The 20,589-nt window shown below is 36.8% G+C and overlaps 1 protein-coding gene across 1 annotated transcript in view; it reads left to right on the top strand.

Annotated features, from left to right (window-relative positions):
• TPP2 (tripeptidyl peptidase 2) overlaps positions 1 to 20,589 on the top strand; it is a 217,732-nt gene that overhangs the window by 9,845 nt on the left and 187,298 nt on the right. Inside the window, exons 5-11 of the mRNA XM_053705476.1 lie at positions 7,360 to 7,484; positions 12,821 to 12,984; positions 15,419 to 15,573; positions 15,980 to 16,056; positions 19,061 to 19,188; positions 19,370 to 19,469; positions 19,731 to 19,879. Of these exons, the coding sequence (XP_053561451.1) occupies positions 7,360 to 7,484; positions 12,821 to 12,984; positions 15,419 to 15,573; positions 15,980 to 16,056; positions 19,061 to 19,188; positions 19,370 to 19,469; positions 19,731 to 19,879 (898 nt within the window). The remainder of the gene's footprint in view (positions 1 to 7,359; positions 7,485 to 12,820; positions 12,985 to 15,418; positions 15,574 to 15,979; positions 16,057 to 19,060; positions 19,189 to 19,369; positions 19,470 to 19,730; positions 19,880 to 20,589) is intronic.

The raw sequence follows: 20,589 nt of genomic DNA, 5'->3' as shown, positions 1-20,589 counted from the left end.
TGTATCGTATTCCTTACCAAGGAGTCACATATATGTGTTCCGCATCACCCTGTTTTAGTAGTATTCCACCTCATGAGCATCAGCTCATGGATATCTCTCCTGCCAGTCCTATAGTAGTGGTATCTTTCTAAAGCAAGTAGGTCCTCCACCTGAGTTTTCCACTGGGATAATGTAATTGTCTCTTGTGATTTCCATCTTTGTGGGATAAGTATTTTGGCACTGTTTATCATAATGCATAGGAGTGCTAATTTGAGTTCGTCTTTTAGGATCGATAATCTATGAAAGAGCAGAGTGTTTGGGGTTATTGGTATTTGAGATGCCAATGTTGTGTTTATATGTGTGATTACGCTCTCCCAGAAACCCCCCAACTTGGTGCATGACCACCAAATATGCAACAAGCATTTATCACTGACATTTCTGTAAATTTTATGCAATCTCAGGGGGGGTCAAATACCATCTGGACAGGTATTTGTTATTCATTTCTTGAACTCTAGCTGAAATCGAGGCTCTTTTATGGTGGGCAAAGATCTTATTCCATTCTTTTATAGAAATGTCTGTTCCCAGGTCACTCTGCCACTTGTAAGTATAAGAGGGGAGAGAATCCGGGCCTGTGTCCAGAAGAATCTCATACAGGGCTGAGATTGTATGTCTAGGGGGGTTGGGTGTAAAACACAAGTTTTCAAATCTTGTTAATTCGCTGGTAAGGTTTCGGGCTTGTTTATGTGTTCGTATGTAATGTGATAATTGCATATATGTGATCCATGAGGAGGATATCCCCTCCTCATTTTCCTGTATTTTCTGTTTCAAAAGTAGTCCTCCCTGATCTATAATGTTTCTCCAAGTATGTTTAGGAGTTTTGGGGGCGTAATTTGCGGGATATTTCAGAGATGGGATGAATGGTGTTTCAGGGTTGTTTCTCAGTGGAGTTAGTGGGGATGGTCTTGATGATACGTGTGTACTCGTGGCTAGCAACCTGTCCCAATGGGTAAAGAATTCCGCGACTACAGGGTAGTCCCGAATGTTTTGAGGTCTATGATCGGGGTGCATCCACCCCAACCAACTCATGTTGTGTACTTGGAATATTTTTCTGTCCAATTGTACCCATAGCTTGTAGGCTAGATTGTGACTCCAGTCTATTTGTCTCTGTATGATAGTAGTTAGTCTGTATCTCATCAAGTCCGGGACACCCAGTCCCCCTCTGTCTTTTTTGACCTGTATAGTGTTTGTCTCAACACCTTTGGCTTCATCCTACCCCAGATACATTGTTCTATTTGTCTTTGCAGTTGTATTATGTAGTCTCTCGGAAGTGGTATTGGTAGTGTCTGTAATATGTAGAGAACCCGGGGTAGTATGTTCATTTTAACCACGTGTATTCTTCCTACCCACGAAATTGGCTTGCTTTTCCAGCACGATAGGTCCCTGACTATACTGGATTGTAGTGTTTTATAATTTTCTGTGTATAGAGTTTTGGTGTCTCCCGAATTCCTAAATATTTTAAATGTGTAGTTTGGACCCTTAAGGGGCCTATTTCTTTTATGGGTTCTACCACTTTGTTTGGGGTATATAGATTTAAAATCTCCGATTTCGTCAGATTCAGATGGAAGTTCGAGTGTGTTCCATATTCTAGAATGGTCTCTAATAGGGGAGGCAGAGAGTTTGTTATATCTGTGATAGTGAGTAAGATGTCGTCAGCATACATTGCCAGTTTGTAATCCAACGTCTTAATTTGAACACCCCTGATGTGCGGGTTAGATCTGATTTTTTTTGGGCCAGCACTCCGATTGAGAGTGCGAAGAGAATGGGTGATAAAGGGCATCCTTGTCAGGTGCCGTTTTTTTTATATTGAAAGGCTCAGACAGTATTGTGTTCACTTTGACCCTAGCGGAGGGTTCTGAGTATGGAGAAAAGATTTTGTTTATAAATATCTGTCCAATATTTAGCTTCAACAGTGCGGCCCTGAGAAAATTCCAGTCCACCCAGTCGAAAGCCTTTTCGGCATCTGTCGAGATAAGGGAGAGTGGTAGTCTATTGTGGTGTGCGTACGACGAAAGTTGTATCACTTTAAGGTATTATCCCTAGCCTCCCTACCAGGAATAAACCCCACTTGATCAGGAGACACCACCGTACTGAGTAGTGGGTTAAGCCTTTCGGACAGAATTTTTGTGAATATTTTCACGTCCGTATTCAGTAAAGAAATGGGACGGAAATTCTGTGGGATATCCAGTGGCTTCCCTGGTTTCGGCAAAACAGCTATATGTGCTTCTAACATTGTTTTACTGAATCCTCCGGTGTCTTCCAGGGAATTAAATAGTAAATGTAGCTTCGGAGTCATATTTACACACTTCTTGTAGTATTTGGCTCCATTGCCGTCAGGGCCTGGGCTCTTACCTGTAGACAGCTTGTGTATTGCCTTTGAAATTTCTTTACCTTCTATGGGGGAGTCTAGTTTGAGAGATTGCTTTTCCGATAATTTTGGCATGTTCACTTTATCTAGGTATTGTGTAATGTGCTTAAGTTTGGATTCATGCTCATGATGCTTTGAAGTCTCTCCTGACAGATTATACAGTGATTTATAGTATGTTTTGAATGTGTTTGCTATGGAGACGCTATCACTTTTAGTTTGACTTGTTTTGTTTTTAATTGAGTGAATGTGTTGTTTGAGCTGTTTGCGCCGTATTGTTCTTGCTAGAAGCCTGCCCGATTTATTCCCTTGCTCATAGTAATGTTGGCGGAGAATGTGTGCTTGCTTCTGTTGGCTGTGCTGTAAGTATTTATTTAACTCCACTCTGACCTTAGTGAGTTTCTTTAATGCTAAGCTATTTTCGGGTGAACGTTTTTGTGTATGTTCTAGTGTTTGCAGTTTTTTTTAGCAATGATTCATATTTTACTCTGTGTTGTTTATTGAGAATGGCCTTATGTTTTAGGTATTCGCCCCTGATTATGCATTTGTGCGCTTCCCAGATGTTAGTGTATTTTGTTTCAGTGCTATCATTAATCTGAAAGTATTCTGTCAGTGTTTTTTCTATTTCTTACCCGACAATCGGGTGGTCTATAAGTGAATCATCCAGCCTCCACTGGAATGGGGAGACTGGTTTATCAGGCCAGTTGATCATGCAAGATACTGGAGCATGGTCCGACCAGGTGATGGGGTGTATATATATTTTTTTTACTAGGGCAAGGCACAAAGCATCTGTCAATATATAGTCGATGCGTGAGTACGTGTTGTGTGGGTGCAAATAGAAAGTATAATCTGTTCTGTCCGGGTGTAGTATACGCCATACATCAAGTAAAGTCAGTTCGCGGAGCTGAGAATGCTTTTAATGTCCCTTTTGGGTATGGAGGAAGATCCCCCGTGAGTGTCTATTTTGGGGTCAAGTGGCACATTCCTCCCCCTCCAAGAGTAGCAGGCCCTTCCTATGGTCAATTATTTTATTCGAAAGTTGGCGCATAAACGTTTTTTGTGCCAGATTAGGGAAATACTTGTTTACTATAGTTATAGGTGTCACGAATACCTCAGGATTTAGCTGCTAAGGGGTTAATTCGGTTTTGTTTTTGAACTAAAAATAGTTGTTTGCTTTTCAAGAAGAATTGTGTCCTGTGCTTGTTTGTGTTTCTTTGAAGTTCCAGAAGCCTCATAAATGCTTTGTAGTATACACAGGATAGAGCTTTATGGCTCAGACTGTCAGCAGAGGGCATGATAGAAAACAGGGCCTCAGTCACAGAAACTGATAAGGTCAATTATGGGACATGGGTATAATGTATATATGTGTTTAAAACTGTTATGACATTAAATTAAGGGAAATATGACAACCCTGTCATATCTGGTATCAAACCGTTGCTCACAATGTAAGGAAGAGATTGCCGGTCAGTATATCTGAAAATAGATTTACCTAGCAGAAATTATAATGGGTTCTATAATTTCAGGCAAAAACTTAGTTTATTGAAGGTCATAAAGACAGGGGTGTTTCTTAGCCTGCCCAGGAGGGTGTGGTCAGGCAACTTGATCTCTGGAAAATAGGTATAAGAATCTTATTTTTTAACTATAAGATTGTTCATTCTACAAGGGAGGCTTCCACAGCATGAGTGACCATTTTCTCTTGCCCATCTCCCTGGGGGCAGACTTATAAGCTAGGAAAGTATTAGGTCTGTTATTTTCTTCATTTTATTTTAACCGGTTTGCTGTGTGTAATTGTATTTGTAACAACATTTTATTAATGATGCATTGTGCATAATATTTTTAGCATAATAAATCATTCCTTTATTAAGTGTTGGCCTTTGTCTAATAATTGAACCATGTTACTGAAAGAGACTGGAATATTAGAACTGTATAATTTAGATGATTTTCTGCTAAATTGTATTCAGAGAGTTAATGTGCAAGTCTCGTTTTTTTCTTAGGATTTTCCCTTTAATAAATTTTAAGTGGTGGCAGCTTAGATATTGTAGTTAGTTTAGTGTGGGTGGCATTAAAGGGGAGTTTTGGGCATTTCTTTTACGTCTAGTACAGACTGGAGAGTGTTGTTAACCCTTGCACCCACTGCGTAATGCCTATTGATCGTATTAAGCATCAATATGTCGGGCAGAGAAGGGGGTGAGGGAAGCAAGGAGGGAAAGGGAAGTTGGTATTTTGGTGAAAGAGAAAGCATGTGGCGTGTCTTATTCTAAATCTGGTCACACAATAATGTAAAAATGAGAAGTAATATGTATGTCTCTTAATAACAATCAACAGGGTATCCTAACCCGGACCTCTTAGTTTATCACTATAACCCCTAATTTTCCAGGAATGTACTGATAATAATCTCTGTGGGATTATGTGCTGAGGGTGCAACAATTTATGGGGAATGAAATCCTATGTTGCATTATTCAAAGGTAGTATCATAAAGTAAAAGCTGTACAAAGGTGGCCAATGATTAAATAACAAGGCAATGGGGCCTGATATGGCATAAAGTCATATCTTGGTGTTATACGTGCTGGTTATGCGAACTATGCAATATCCAGCAGGGAGATATTATCTATTTTCTTTGTCTAATCTAAATAATTTTCCCCCCTACTTTTATGCGTGCCTTAATCTGTCATCCGAGCTGACACCATATCTAGGCGATGCCAGGGGTGTTCGTAATGGGCTTGAGACCAACAACAATAACTTAAATGTAAACCTAGATCTATAATGGAGATTAGTTTAGGTCTGACAATGAAAAGTTTAACTAAGATATACCCAGACAAAACAAAGCGTAGCTTTGTTAGCCTGCTGGTCTTTAGGTGAGATGCTCAGTGCTTTGTAAAAGCCCTGCAGGTCTTCCTCGGATCTGTAAACCTCTGTCTTTCCATTGTTATTAGTGATTATACTTATGGGGAAGCCCCATCGGTAAGGGATTTTGTGACTTCTGAGGTTTTCTGTGATATGCTCAAGTTCTCTGCGCTTTTGCAGTGTAGTAGGTGAGATGTCTGCAAAAATCTGAATGGCATACCCTGCGTGTGTAATGGGAGCCTTCATCCTTGCCCCCTTTGCGATTTCTTTATCCAAAAAGCTTAAAAAGCGCACAATGACATCTCTAGGCGGTGCTTTGGTAGGCGGTTTAGGCCGCAGTGCTCTGTGTGCCCTTTCAATATGAATATCTGAAACAGATGGTGTGCCTTTAATGACTCTAAAAAGATCCTGTAGATTGCCATTCAGTGATGCAGGAGAGATTGTTTCTGGAATACCTCTGATACGAAGATTGTTTCTCCTATTACGGTTGTCGAGATGCTCAATTTTGTCAAGTAGGAACGCAATAGCTTCATTTTGCTGGGAGATGGTATGTGTATTACTTTGCACTTCGGAGTGCATGGCAGCATGCACCCCCTCCAAGCCTTCCACTCTATTGTTGGCCTGGGATATATCCTTTTTAAGTTCACTGAATAGACCCCTCACCTCTGACAGTACTTCCTTAATGTTCTCTTTCGAGGATAGAATAGTGTCTTTAAATCTTCTCTAGTGATGTTGGAGGAGCTGGGGTGACTTGCATCTTTGTCTCTCTCCTGCTCTTGCCTTATATCACTTTGTGAGTCCTGCTCGCTGTGTTGCTCAATAGGTGCGGCGGGGGTCTGGGCCTTCATCAAATGATTCATAGTTATCATCTGGGCTTGTTTATCAGCCTTCTGTGCTTTCTTACAGGGCATCCCACTAACCGATGTGTGCCTGTATTTTTTGTGGCTGTGTTCTTACAGTCAATATCCCACTGGCAAGTGAAAATGTATTGCTGAGGTTAGGGCCTTGTCGGTTATATTATGTTGTTCCTTGCTATTAACAAATTAGGCTATCCGGTGGTTTGGTCCTGTATATCAGTGTCTTATCAGATAAGGCCTATGATTTTTCTCACCTTTCACTGCGTCCTGGGTGACAAACAGTCTTCTCCTAAATCCTTCCGCGCAGTTCTATGCGCTGGACCGGTCTATCCCGCTGTGGTCGGTATGTTTGAGGTATTAATTTTTAGCTATTGTCGGTTTGGTCAGCGTGTATTTGGTCAGCGTGTACTTTTGTGCAGCCTCGGATGTTAGCAGTGCCCTGCCACGTGGTTTCGCCTTATTGGGTTGCGGTGGCTGTCTTTTTTTTTTTTTTTTTTTTTTTTTTTATTTGCCCCGGATCAAATGTGTTTTTGGTGTTATCAGTTTCTAAGAGCTGTCAGAATGTTTGCCCCATTGCCTGTTAGGTATTAGAGTCGATTATTGGCCATTTTGTTGTTTTTGCAACAGTTAGGTCTTCAGAGCCGTGTTAGTGTGCGGCCATACTCCTGGGCTGCTAGGCTCCGCCCCGTGAAAAAAGTTTTTTACTCAATCTACTTTTTTTGAATGCTGTTTAAAAATAAATGATTTACTGTTTTGATAAATAATAAAATAAAGTTTATTATGACTTGATTTGTGATTAAATGCTCAAAACAATAAACGGCTTGGATAATGAAATCCATGATTATCAACACCGTACTTAATGTTATAAATACAAATAAAGGGGTTGACCAAGGGCTTCATAAAAAGGTACTTAATTGAAAAAAAGAAAGCAAGAAAAGCACATTTGTACTTTATACTAGAAATGAAACTGTATCCCTTTAAAAGAAAATAAAGAAAACGAGTAATGCAATAGGTAAGACACGACATTTTTAGTGATTTACCTTTTTAATTTAGTTTTGCTTTTATATTTATCATGACCATTTTGCCCTTTAATTCTATGTAGACTTTTAGCCACGAGTAGTAATTCATTTTTATTGTTCTTTGATCTGTATTGGACACTCTTATAATCATGCAACATGGTTTTATAAGTCAACTATGGTATTCTTTCTGTAACTGACTTGAATTTCATTCTTTTAAGAATTTTTTTTTTTTTTAAAGATAGGGAAATTAATAAAGGAAGATCTGCAAAGTCAAGTGGAAATGCTGAACTCATTTGAAAAAAAATATTGTGACCCGGGTCCTGTGTATGACTGCTTAGTTTGGCACGATGGTGAAACTTGGAGGTAAAAACATTATTCATATGTTTTATAAAATGTAAAGCTTAAGGAGACCCATACAGATGAATGCAAACTATTTACAAAACTAACCACATTACATATTTTTTCTCTAAAGTATGCTAAGTTCAGAAAATTAGAAATGTCACAATTTTAAGAGCCATATCACATGAAAAGGAGGAAAAATAAAGAATGGTAAATAGCAATATTGTTTTAACTATGTGTAACTTTACTATTTATATTAAAATCTCAAGGTGTTAACTGTCTCTTTAAAGGGACATACATACATTCACCTATTTTACGAGTTTTGCGTTAGAGGCTGTGCGGTGCTAACGAGCAGTTTTCTCTCACCGCTCACTTACCTACAGCGCTGGTGTTAGGAGTTTTATGAAACCCGTCGTTAAAAGACAAGAAGTGAGCGTTGAGCAAAATTTTGCTCATTATCGCACTCCAATACCAGCGCTGCTTAAGTCAGCGGTGAGCTGGTGTAACATGCTTGTGCACGATTTCCCCATAGGAATCAACGGGGAGAGCCGGCTGAAAAAAAGTCTAACACCTGCAAAAAAGCAGCGTAAAACTCAGTAACGCAGCTCCATTGATTCCTATGGGGAAATAAAATTTATGTCTACACCTAACACCCTAACATGAACCCTGAGTCTAAACACCCCTAATCTTACACTTATTAACCCCTAATCTGCCTCCCCCGACATCGCTGACACCTACAGTATATTATTAACCCCTAATCTGCCGCTCCGGACATCACCGCCACCTACATTATACTTATGAACCGCTAATCTGCTGCCCCCAACATTGCCGACACCTACATTATATTTATTAACCCCTAGTATGCCGCCCCCAATGTCGCCGCCACCTACCTACACTTATTAACCCCTAATCTGCCACCCCCAACGTCGCCGCCACTATAATAAACATATTAACCCCTAAACGTCGCACTCCCACCTCGCAAACAGTTAAATATTATTAACCCCTAATCTGCCAGCCCTAACATTGCCGCCACCTACCTACATTTATTAACCCCTAATCTGCCGCCCCCAACGTCGCCGCCACTATATTAGTTATTAACCCCTAAACCTAACACCCCCTAACTTAAATATAATTTAAATACATCTAAACAAATTTATCTGTAAAATAAAACCTAACCTGAGTTACACTAACACCTAACACTACACTATAATTAAATAAATTAACTAAATTAAATACAATTTACTTACATTAAATTAGCTAAAGTACAAAAAAACAAAACACTAAATTACAGAAAATAATAAACAAATTACAGAAATTTAAACTAATTACACCTAATCTAATAGCCCTATTAAAAACAAAACAAAAACCCTAGCCTAAACTACCAATTGCCCTTAAAGGGACAGTATACACTCATTTTCATATAACTGCATGTAATAGACACTACTATAAAGAATATGATGCACAGATACTGATATAAAAATCCAGTATAAAACTGTTTAAAAATTTACTTAGAAGCTGTCAGTTTGGCTCTGTTGAAAAGGTAGCTGGAAAGCCCACTGCAAGTGGCAAATAAGACACTCCCCCCCTCCCCCTTCTTTTGTATATGAAAAGACCCTTTAAACAAACAGGAGCAAGCTGGAGAAGGTAGCTGACGGTATTCACATAAAACTTTGGGGCTTGGTTAGGAGTCTGAAAATCAGAGCAATGTTATTTAAAAATAAGCAAAACTATACATTTATTTAAAAAAAAACTTTATGGGCTATATAAATAGATCATCTACAAAACATTTATGCAAAGAAAAAATTAGTGTATAATGTCCCTTTAAAAGTGCCTTTTGCGGGGCATTGCCCCAAAGTAATCAGCTCTTTTACCTGTAAAAAAAAAAAATACAAACAACCCCCCCAACAGTAAAACCCACCACCCACACAACCAACCCCCCAAATAAAATACTAGCTAAAAAAACCTAAGCTTCCCATTGCCCTGAAAAAGGCATTTGGATGGACATGGCCCTTAAAAGGGCAGTTAGCTCTTTTGCCGCCAAAACCCTAATCTAAAAAATAAAACCCACCCAATACACCCTTAAAAAACCTAACACTAACCCCCTGAAGATCGACTTACCAGGAGATGTCTTCATCCAAACCGGGCAAAGTGGTCCTCCAGATGGGCAGAAGTCTTCATCCAAGCCGGGCAGAAGTCTTCATCCAGACGGCATCTTCTATGTTCATCCATCCGGCGCAGAGCGGGTCCATCTTCAAGACATCCGACGCGGAGCATCCTCTTCATCCGACGACTAAAACAGAATGAAGGTACCTTTAAGTGATGTCATCCAAGATGGCGTCCCTTAGATTCCGATTGGCTGATAGAATTCTATCAGCCAATCGGAATTAAGGTAGAAAAAATCCCATTGGCTGATGCAATCAGCCAATAGGATTGAGCTTGCATTCTATTGGCTGATTTGAACTTCAATCCTATTGGCTGATTCCGATTGGCTTAATTCTATCAGCCAATTGGAATCTAAGAGACGCCATCTTGGATGACGTCACTTAAAGGTACCTTCATTCTGTGTTAGTCGTCGGATGAAGAGGATGCTCCGTGTCGGATGTCTTGAAGATGGACCCGCTTCGCGCTGGATGGATGAAGATAGAAGATGCGGTCTGGATGAAGACTTCTGCCCGTCTGGAGGACCACTTCTGCCCGGCTTGGATGAAGACTTCTGCCCGTCTGGAGGACAACTTAGCCCGGCTTGGATGAAGACGTCTCCCGGTAAGTCGAACTTCAGGGGGTTAGTGTTAGGTTTTTTTAAGGGTGTATTGGGTGGGTTTTATTTTTTAGATTAGGGTTTGGGTGGCAAAAGAGCTATCTGCCCTTTTAAGGGCAATGCCCATCCAAATGCCCTTTTCAGGGCAATGGGGAGCTTAGGTTTTTTTAGCTAGTATTTTATTTGTGAGGTTGGTTGTGTGGGTGGTGGGTTTTACTGTTGGGGGGGTTGTTTGTATATTTTTTTTTACAGGTGAAATAGCTGATTACTTTGGGTCAATGGGCCGCAAAACGCCCTTTTAAGGGCTATTGGTAGTTTAGGCTAGGTTTTTTTTTTTTTTTGGGGGGGGGGGGCTTTTTTATTTTAATAGGGCTATTAGATTAGGTGTAATTAGTTTAAATATCTGTCATTTGTTTATTATTTTCTGTCATTTAGTGTGGTTTTTTTTTTTTTTTACTTTTTTGTAGCTAATTTAATTTAATGTAGGTGATTGTATTTAATTTAGTTAATTTATTTAATTATAGTGTAGTGTTAGGTGTTAGTGTAACTCAGTTTAGATTTTATTTTACAGGTACTTTTGTATTTATTTTAGCTAGGTAGTTAGTAAATAGTTAATAACTATTTAATAACTATTCTACCTTGTTAAAATAAATACAAACTTGGCTGTAAAATAAAAATAAACCCTAAGCTAGCTACAATGTAACTACTAGTTATATTGTAGCTATCTTAGGGTTTATTTTACAGGTAAGTATTTAGTTTTAAATAGGAATAATTTAGTTAATGATAGTAATATTTATTTAGATTTATTTAAATTAGGGGGTGTTAGGTTTAGGGTTAGAATTAGGTTTAGGGGTTAATAACTTTAATATAGTGGCGGCGACATTGAGGGCGGCAGATTAGGGTTTAATAAATGTAGGTAGGTGGCGATGTTAGGGCCAGCAGATTAGGGGTTAATGATATTTAACTAATGTTTGTGAGGTGGGAGTGCGGCGGTTTAGGGGTTAATATGTTTATTATAGTGGCGGCGACGTTGGGGGCGGCAGATTAGGGGTTAATAAATATAATGTAGATGTCGGCGATGTTGGGGTCAGCAGATTAGGGGTTCATATATATAATGTAGGTGGCGGCGGTGTCCGGAGCGGCAGATTAGGGGTTACAAATTTTATTTTAGTATTTGCAATGCGGGAGGGCCTCAGTTTAGGGATTAATAGGTAGTTTATGGGTGTTAGTGTATTTTTTAGAACTTTAGTTATGAGTTTTATGCTATGGCGTTGTACCATAAACTCATAACTACTGACTTTTAAATGCGTTAGGACTCTTGACAGGGTAGGGTGTACCGCTCACTTTTTGGCCTCACAGGACAGACTCGTAATACCGGCGCTATGGAAGTCCCATAGAAAAAAGACTTTACGAAGTTTACGTAAGTCGTTTTGCGGTAAGGCCAAAGAAGTGTGGGGTGACCCTAAACCTGCTACACTCGGAATAGCAGCGGGCGTAAAAAAGCAGCGTTAGGACCTCTTAACGCTGCTTTTTTACCCTAACGCACAACTCGTAATCTAGCCAATTGTAATTACAATACTTACATTTCAAACCAGTAGAATGTGAAAAAACGTTATGAATACAAAACATTGTTTCTGCAATTGTTTTTCATAGGCCATTTCCCTACATTTCCTTTTTTATTTGTACGAGCCAATACTTGTTACAGGATTAGACATTGCTTGCCGCTTTCATTTAGTTAGCAAAACTCACATTTTTCATAGGTTATGTAAGTACCTCTGCTGTTTCCAAATAGGGACAGATATCTTGTCTATGCTTGTAAAACCTGGAGTGTGCACTTCTAGTTCTCAGAACTGGATAAACTACAATGCTCAGGCTTAAATTACAGGAAAAAGGGGCAAAATAAGTGATACATTGCAAATTGCTTTGTTAAATTGCTTTGCTATGCATAATTAAACATTTTATACTAAAATCTTATTTCCATTTACGTTATCCATTAGATCAATATAGACAACAAATGGTTACTCTTTAATTGAATTGATTATTTTAGTTCTTAAAATGTCAGTGTGTTATAAAACTTGATTCACCTTAAAGGGTTTCCAGTGAGTTGTTATACCAGCTGAAGAGTATAAAATGAATCGGAAATTGTTCCTTTAGGTTTATTTTTGAATATGTACTAGTTGGATTTGCTCTTTGAAACCACAACCTATTAAAATGAGTTGAGCTTGCAAGGATACAAATTCTTCTTTCATTATCACTCTTTATATACACACACAAAGCCTCTTATGTTATATTTGTTTGAATACTTAGAGAGAACAACTGTAAATGAACATTTGAATACTTATCTCTACAACCCCCCCCACTATAAAAGTGCAATTTATTCTCCTGGTTGTTTTCACGCAGATTTTTGATAGTGAATACTTACGTTTTTACACGTTAAGTATAGGTGGGCATACAGCTATTTCAAATAAAATAAAGCAAAATAAGTATTTTTTTAATCAATTTAATATACTCCAGGTAAAATAGATTATTGGGAAAGCATAAGGAGAACATTTTACTGTACACTGTCCCTTTAATAAAGTGCTTTTTTCCCCTCTTTCTCTAGAGCATGTATGGACACAAGCGAGTGTGGAGACCTTGAAGCTTGTAGTGTATTAAGGAATTATAGAGAGGCACAAGAATATGGTTCATTTGGAACATCGGAAATGCTGAATTATTCAGTGAACATATATGACGAAGGGAACCTACTGTCTATTGTGACCAGCGGAGGTATGCAGATACTTGCTCATAATACTTGTGAGCTTACATTTTTAATACTGGAAAGATTTTTAGTGTTGTGTGGTTTTGCATATATGTTTGAATGCCCTATATACTGCATTTGTGTTCATAGACCACTAATTAGCTTTTAGCACTATGGGACCTCAGCCTTTTTCTCTCCATACCAAGAGATCTGGAAAAAAGAAGAAATGTAAGAGCAATACCTTGTGCAAACCTTTTTATTAGCAGTAATTACAGCATAATTCCTTTCATTCTAAGATTACAGTGAAGTCGTATAGAGTTGCACTGGAAGGTATGAAAAGGCATGTAAAATTCAGTTTGTGTCACTATTTATTATACTTCTAAATAAATGATACTATGTTGGCGTTTTAGAATATTTCAAAACGGTTGAACAATGCTCAGGAAACAACAGGTTTTGGCCGTCCTTATGATAGAGCAGCATTTAACAAGTAAGCGTATTTTTCAAGGCAAACAAATTAGAGGGACAGTGTACTTGAAAATTTATATTGCTTATAGAAAATCCCTTTTATTAACTGTTTCCCAATTTTGCATAACCAATATTATCTATAATTTTTACCTCCTATGATTACCTGTATCTAGGTATCTGTAGACTGCCCCTTATCTCAGTGCTTTTTACAAACTTGCATTTTAGCCAATTAGTGCTGATTCTTGTGAACCCATTATCATTATTCAAGGGAGTGAGCAAAATGTTATCCGTGGGCACACATTAGGTAGCACCGACTGGCTGCAGTGCAAAATTGTAAAAGGGTAAAAAAAATCTTAGAGATTATAAAGTATGTTGGTTATGCAAAGAGAGAGAGAGAGAGATCTTGCATTATTAGCCACCAGGGATATGCCTTATGTTAGTGTTACCCTTTCAATATGCAGAAGATCACTTGTTCCTTGGATTTGATAGAAAAGGCTTGTTCACAGCTTCTGTCTTCCTTTATAAGGGGCCTAAAGCACATTCTGATGTTCCCCTTGTTGGTAGGTGTTTGCCATAATAATGTTTTTACTGTATGGGGGAAAGGTTAACCCCTATTGCCTAATTATGGCTTATGCCACGTTTATACAAGAGGGATTAGTAGATAAGTTTGTATATCCGCTCCTGTTAGAGGTTTTTTATGGTGCTATTAAAATGAGGAGAACCCCATCTTTTAGTTTAACATTCCCAGCTGCTTTTGGAGCAAGAGGGAAATATTTATATTCCAAGAATTAATCTGTTTAAGCTTAAAGTATTCTACTATGCTTTTTAAATCTACTTGTATGTCCATTTTAAAGCTTACAATATGAGAGAATACACAAATTAAAATAAATAAATAATACAATACAAGTATATACAGTAAATAATGAGAATGAATTGAACTTTTTTTGATGGTATGCCTGAAAAGCAAAATAAGCTATACAAAAATGCAACCTTTACATGGACGTTGAAAAAACTTTCTAGCCACTGGAGTTTTGATGATACCATAAATTTTGTTGAGAATTTTGAATGAGACTAAATTTGTATCGGCGTATTAAAATAACTGAGTCAATGTAATGAAATGTATGCATTGCAGAATTATTTATGTTCTCGTTCTGAATAACTATATACATGATCATAGTATTATACAATATCCCATTAGTGTTGCTGCATCATAACTAACCAAAAGGAGTGAGACATTTAAAATTACTTCTAATTTAAGAGGTACAACAAAACCGTGGTTGGATAACTTCTAAAAAGGACGCCCAGTGGCATTTCAACCTTTAACTTGAATCAGAAGATTTTACATATGTGAAGCAAAATTGACAGACTTGGTGACACTTAGCACTATTGTTGCAGGGTAAAGGCCTGAGGAAACATTACATTAGTTAAAGGGACACTCAAGTCAAAATTAAACTTTCGTGATTGAGATAGAGTATGCAATTTTAAACAACTTTCCAGTCTCTTTATATTTACACTTTTTTAGTCACCAGCTCCTACTGAGCATGTGCAAGAGTTCACAGAATATTCGTATGCATTTGTGATTGGCTGATGGCTGTCACATGATGCAGTGGGGTGGAAATAGATATAACTTTAAAATTTGTTTAAAAAAATAATCTACTACTCATTTGAAGTTCAGACTAAGGGCTTTTACATTGTCTTTAAATGATTGAACATTATTCTACAGTTTGTCTTTTTAAGCCACGTACTTTTGTTCTTTCATTTTTATTTTTTTTGGTCAATGTTCCATCCAATGCATTCTGTTTATTGGGGAGCCATTATAAAAAAAAAAAGGAAACTCCATTTCTTAAGCAACATCATACTGTAGTATTTACCTTTTTTATTAAAATAGAGTAGACCACAATATAGAGTTCATTGGCATTAATTCTATTAGGAGAGAAACTTATTATTAGTCCTTATTTAGGATCTATCAACTCCTAATATATATTTTTTCTAATACAGGTGCTCATGGTACACACGTTGCTAGCATTGCTGCAGGACATTTCCCTGATGAGCCAGAAAGAAATGGCGTAGCACCTGGTGCTCAAATCCTAGCAATAAAGATTGGTGACACAAGGCTTAGCACTATGGAGACGGGCACAGGTCTTATACGAGCGGTATGGTATTTTCTCTTGTGAAAAAACAAGGTATACGTTTGGGGAAAAGACTTATGCCTGCTTGTTTTGTGTTTTTTTCTTTTTTACTTACTAAATGTGTATGAATCATGTAGTTATTTTTGGCAAAAATTATCGTCATTGGTAATAGTGTATTTTGTATCAGCATTAATAAAGTATGATTATCTTTAAATTAAATAGAAACATAAACATAGAAACAAGGTTTTTCTATAGGACAAATTACAGTTTTAATAAACAAAAATGAATGACTTAAATTCTATTGTAATTCTAAAGAGACTTGTTACCAGGTAGCACTAGCATTTAGGTCAGTGTAAGGTTATAGCAACAGATGATTGGTTGATTTGATACATTTTATGTTTAGCCTGACACCCTTTTCTTTGTCCAACAGATGATTGAAGTGATAAAGTATAAGTGTGATCTTGTCAACTATAGTTATGGTGAAGCAACTCACTGGCCAAATTCTGGGTATGTTTCCTCGAACTATGTGTGAAGGGGTTTGTCATTGGCAACTTCTGAAAGCAAATAGGGTTTGCAGTGAAATGAGTTACTCCCACTCATTCAAGTCTTCCAGTTAAATTGACCACATTTCAGATAAAATATTCTGTAAATATATGTTCTGACAAGTTGGCTTTTAAGATAAATCATTAGAAAAATATATATAGATGGATTTAGTAAGATTTCAAAATTAAACTTTATTGGAAACCAACATTTAAAAATGAAGTGGAAAAAGACGAGTGGTAACTGGAGATGTAATTATGAAAACACAATGCTAGTTAAAGAAGAGAAGCAAAGTATATGCCCCTCTCCCTGATGAAGTCATATGTTGAAACACGTCGGTGGACGAGGCTTTTTCAGCATGACTGAAAGTGAAGCTATGAGCGAATAGATACCTGTGCATAAGTAAACCTAATGCACCTAAATATTTAGATATTATATATACTTAGTGAATGATGAATAATTTCATTATCAAGAATTATCTGGAGATGTATTACAGTTTCACTGTTACATATTTGGATGGATTTTACACAAGCTAGACATTTTGAATCTAAGCTATAGGGATACTAGCTGGATATCGTCTGACGCTTGCAGGTTAGAGGTTGCCTTTGAGCACATAAATATGCCTAGTGTGAAGTAGGAAATTTCAATCTTTCTCTCTACATTTTAAAGGGACAGTCTACTGTCTACAAAATAATTTTTTATTGTTTTAAAAGATAATCCCTTTTATTACCTATTCCCCAGTTTTGTATAACCAACACAGTTATATTAATATACTTTTTACCTCTGTGATGACCTTGTAACTAAGCATCTTCTGACAGTCCCCTGATCACATGACTTTATATTTATTATCTATTGACTTGTATTTAGTATTGTGTTGTGCTAACTCTTAAATAACTTCTCGGACATGAACACAATGTTATCTTTATGGCCCACATGAACTAGCGGTCTCCTGTTGTGAAAAGCAAATAAAAAAAATCATGTGATAAGAGGCTGTCTATAGATCCTTTAAAACTGGCATAAATTTAGTGGTTTAAATGTTATAAAGTATATTAAATGTTGGTTGTGCAAAGCTGTGGAATGGGGAGTAAAGGTGTTATCTATCTTTTTAAATAATACAAATTCTATTGTAGACTGTCCCTTTAACATGTTCATGTATGACTGCAACTGGTGTAATATAAGCCCTGTTTTTGCTTTGTTAGCTGATAAATCTGAGAACTAATTTTGGTGAAGGATTGAGTGATTATAACCCATTAGCTTCTGCATACCATTCACATTTTTTACTATAATGGGAACTGTTAAACAACTTTCTATTGTCAACTTTACTTTGTTCTCTTGGTAAACTTTGTAAAAGAGTAATCCTAGGTGAGCTTAGGAGCATACAAATGTCTTTAGCCACCCAGCAGCAGTGTTTGCTACAATGTTTATAACCATGAACAGTTCAGCCTTGTAGTGCCGCTGCATAAGCCCCACGAGTACTTAGATTTTTAAACGCTGCGGAGGTGCAGATTTAAGGTTGTGAATCAAATGGCATCTACCAATATAATAGAAAAAACGGTTGCACTCAGAAACAGAGGTATAATTAAAGCTTCAAATATTTATTGTAAATCCCATTAAAACCGTAAGTACACAGATCCAAGATGATCTTACTGTATGTGTTTCACTCTGTACTAAACACTTAATCATTATTTATAGCAATGTTATACATAGTTACAAACACTGCTGTCTTAGAATGTTATATACACATGCACGCTTGCATACTGATATTGACCTACCTAGATGTACTCTTTAACATAGAATATCAAGAGATCAAAGCAAATCTGTTATTTAAAATTATACTCTTTATCTGAATCATGGATGTTTGATTTTGACTTTGCAGCCCCTTTAAATCTTTCCATATATTTTTTATATGTTCTGTTAAAATTGTGTGATTATTTTGTCACTAACTGTATTCTTTGAGTGACTTTCAAGAACAGACTCTGAATGACCCTTATCTCCCCTTTAGTTAGCAGTAGATTGCCATAGAGCCACCAACTAGATTACTATTGGAGTGCTCTGGCTTATAAAAGGAACTCTATATAAACATTAGTAAACTTCTACTGCAGAGCTGAACACTGCTAATGATTAGCAGTTACACACACAAACGCTGTTCTTAAATGGCTCACTGCTACAGCATTGCTGGAGTTAAACGCATAGTTATAGGCAACAATAAAAAATGCACTAATTAATTATCACATTTCTTATTGTAGTTATTTCTTCTTAAGGCAAACTTCAAATTGCTTCTATTTTTATAAAGAACATTGAAAATGTTCTCTACATTAAAGGGATAGTCTAGTCAAAATTTAACTTTCATGATTCAGATAGAGCATAACATTTTAAGCAACTATCTAATTTACTCCTATTATCAATTTTTCTTTGTTCTCTTGCTAACTCTATTTGAATAAGCAAGAATGCAAGCTTAGAAGCCAGCCCATTTTTGGTTCAGCACCTGGGTAGCGCTTGCTAATTGGTAGCTACATTTAGACACCAATCGGAAAGTGCTAACCGGGTGCTTAACCAAAAATGGACCGGCTATTAAGCTTACATTCTTGCTTTTTCAAATAAAGATACCAAGAGAACAAAGACAAATTGATAATAGGAGAATAAATAAATTAGAAAGTTGCTTAAAACTGCATGTTCTATCTGAATCATGATCGTTTTTAATTTTGACTAGACAATCCCTTTAAATAATAGGATAGGGTAAACATGTTGTTTGACTTTTATATTAAAAAAGGCTATGTTGCGCTTTACATTGATTTATGATGGTGGTCTGGAGTTTAACCTGCTTTATGAGAACCATCTTACTGCATTGGTGTAGTATTTAGTAAATAATATTAAATAGTTTTTTAGTGGAACATAATGGTTTGTAGATCATTGATTACTTGGAAAAAAATATTGTTTGTATGATTTCAACAAAATAAATTGTTTAATGCAGGAGAATATGTGAAGCCATCAATGAAGCAGTTTGGAAAAACAACGTTATTTATGTCTCAAGTGCTGGAAATAATGGTCCGTGCCTTACTACTGTAGGTTGTCCTGGTGGAACTACCTCAAGTGTAATAGGTATGCTGTTTATTTACTAATAATGCTACGTAAAGGTTTAATTGTGTAGAGTATGCATTATACAATTTATTTATGTATTTTTTTTATCGTAAGTATATTTTGCCAACAGTAATTGTCCTCAAACAAGCATAGGGAATTCTAACTAGGTTCCCAGCTAATTTTTTTTCAATCTTCTCTATAGGTGTTGGAGCTTATGTTTCACCAGATATGATGGTAGCCGAATATTCACTTCGTGAGAAGTTGCCTGCCAATCAGTACACTTGGTCCTCTAGAGGTCCTAGGTATAAAATATTTCTTTTTTTTAATTTAAATACTTTCTTTATGCAAAAGTTCCTCTTACATTTGCACCACATTAAAGAAACCAAGTCTAAATGTTAAGCATATTGGTTATTTTAAATATGTATAAATTAGGATTATGTTAACAATATACTTAGCAAACCGACTTACAGGAGCAGAAAGTTTAAGCTTGTGCATCCTTTTACTTGTTTGTAGAGAAACGCTATTTATCTGGCTTTAAAATGGTGTTTGTTTCCTGGTTGCAGTACTGATGGAGCCCTGGGTGTCAGTATAAGTGCTCCTGGTGGGGCAATTGCTTCAGTGCCAAACTGGACGTTACGGGGAACCCAGCTGATGAATGGAACATCAATGTCCTCTCCAAATGCTTGTGGTGGCATTGCACTAGTATTATCTGGTAACGGTTGCTTGCACTCAGAGAATCAGACTGATTTCAGTTATAAAGTAATGAAAACTTATACTATGTCTATGATCTCAGTAAAGGTGGAATCATCTGGTTTACCATTTTTTTTATCATGCAAAAACTACAAGAGAATTACTAGTGACACTTGTAATGTGAGATGATCCAATGTTATTTTCCATCACATCATCAAGTGACAGCATCCCTTCATAAAAACAAATAACACAACAGAAATACTCCAGTTAATTTCCTGTCTGAGCCCCTCCTTTTTCTCTCTCTCTCTCTCTCTCTTACCTGGCAGTCATATTTGTAAAAAAAACGCAAAAGTTTTTACTCTATGTTTGTTATTAATGAGGTTTGTAATCAATCTAATTGCATTTTCCAACTTCCCAGATAGGTGGCGCTTGTCAGAAAACGGCTCTGTATTTTTATTATTATTATCGGTTATTTGTAGAGCACCAAAAGATTCCGCAACGCTAACTCTATTGATGAAACTGTTTATTGTATGACTTTTTTTTTTTTAGACATTTATTATTTATAAATTAATAAGTTACTTTTAAGGTAACTCTTTCATCTTCTCACCTATTTCACTTAAATATGTTTCTCGTACAAGAATCACCCAAGTAGTGACTTTCTTTTTAATTTAATTTTCCATTATTTTTTTGTTTCTTTAAAGCAGAAACTTAACTTTATCCTTTATCTCAACT

This window comes from Bombina bombina, chromosome 3, assembly GCF_027579735.1.
Source record: "Bombina bombina isolate aBomBom1 chromosome 3, aBomBom1.pri, whole genome shotgun sequence".
In the NCBI taxonomy this organism is placed as follows: domain Eukaryota; kingdom Metazoa; phylum Chordata; class Amphibia; order Anura; family Bombinatoridae; genus Bombina; species Bombina bombina.
The sequence above is the reverse complement of the archived record's forward strand: the minus strand, read 5'-3'. Positions and strand labels throughout refer to the sequence as shown.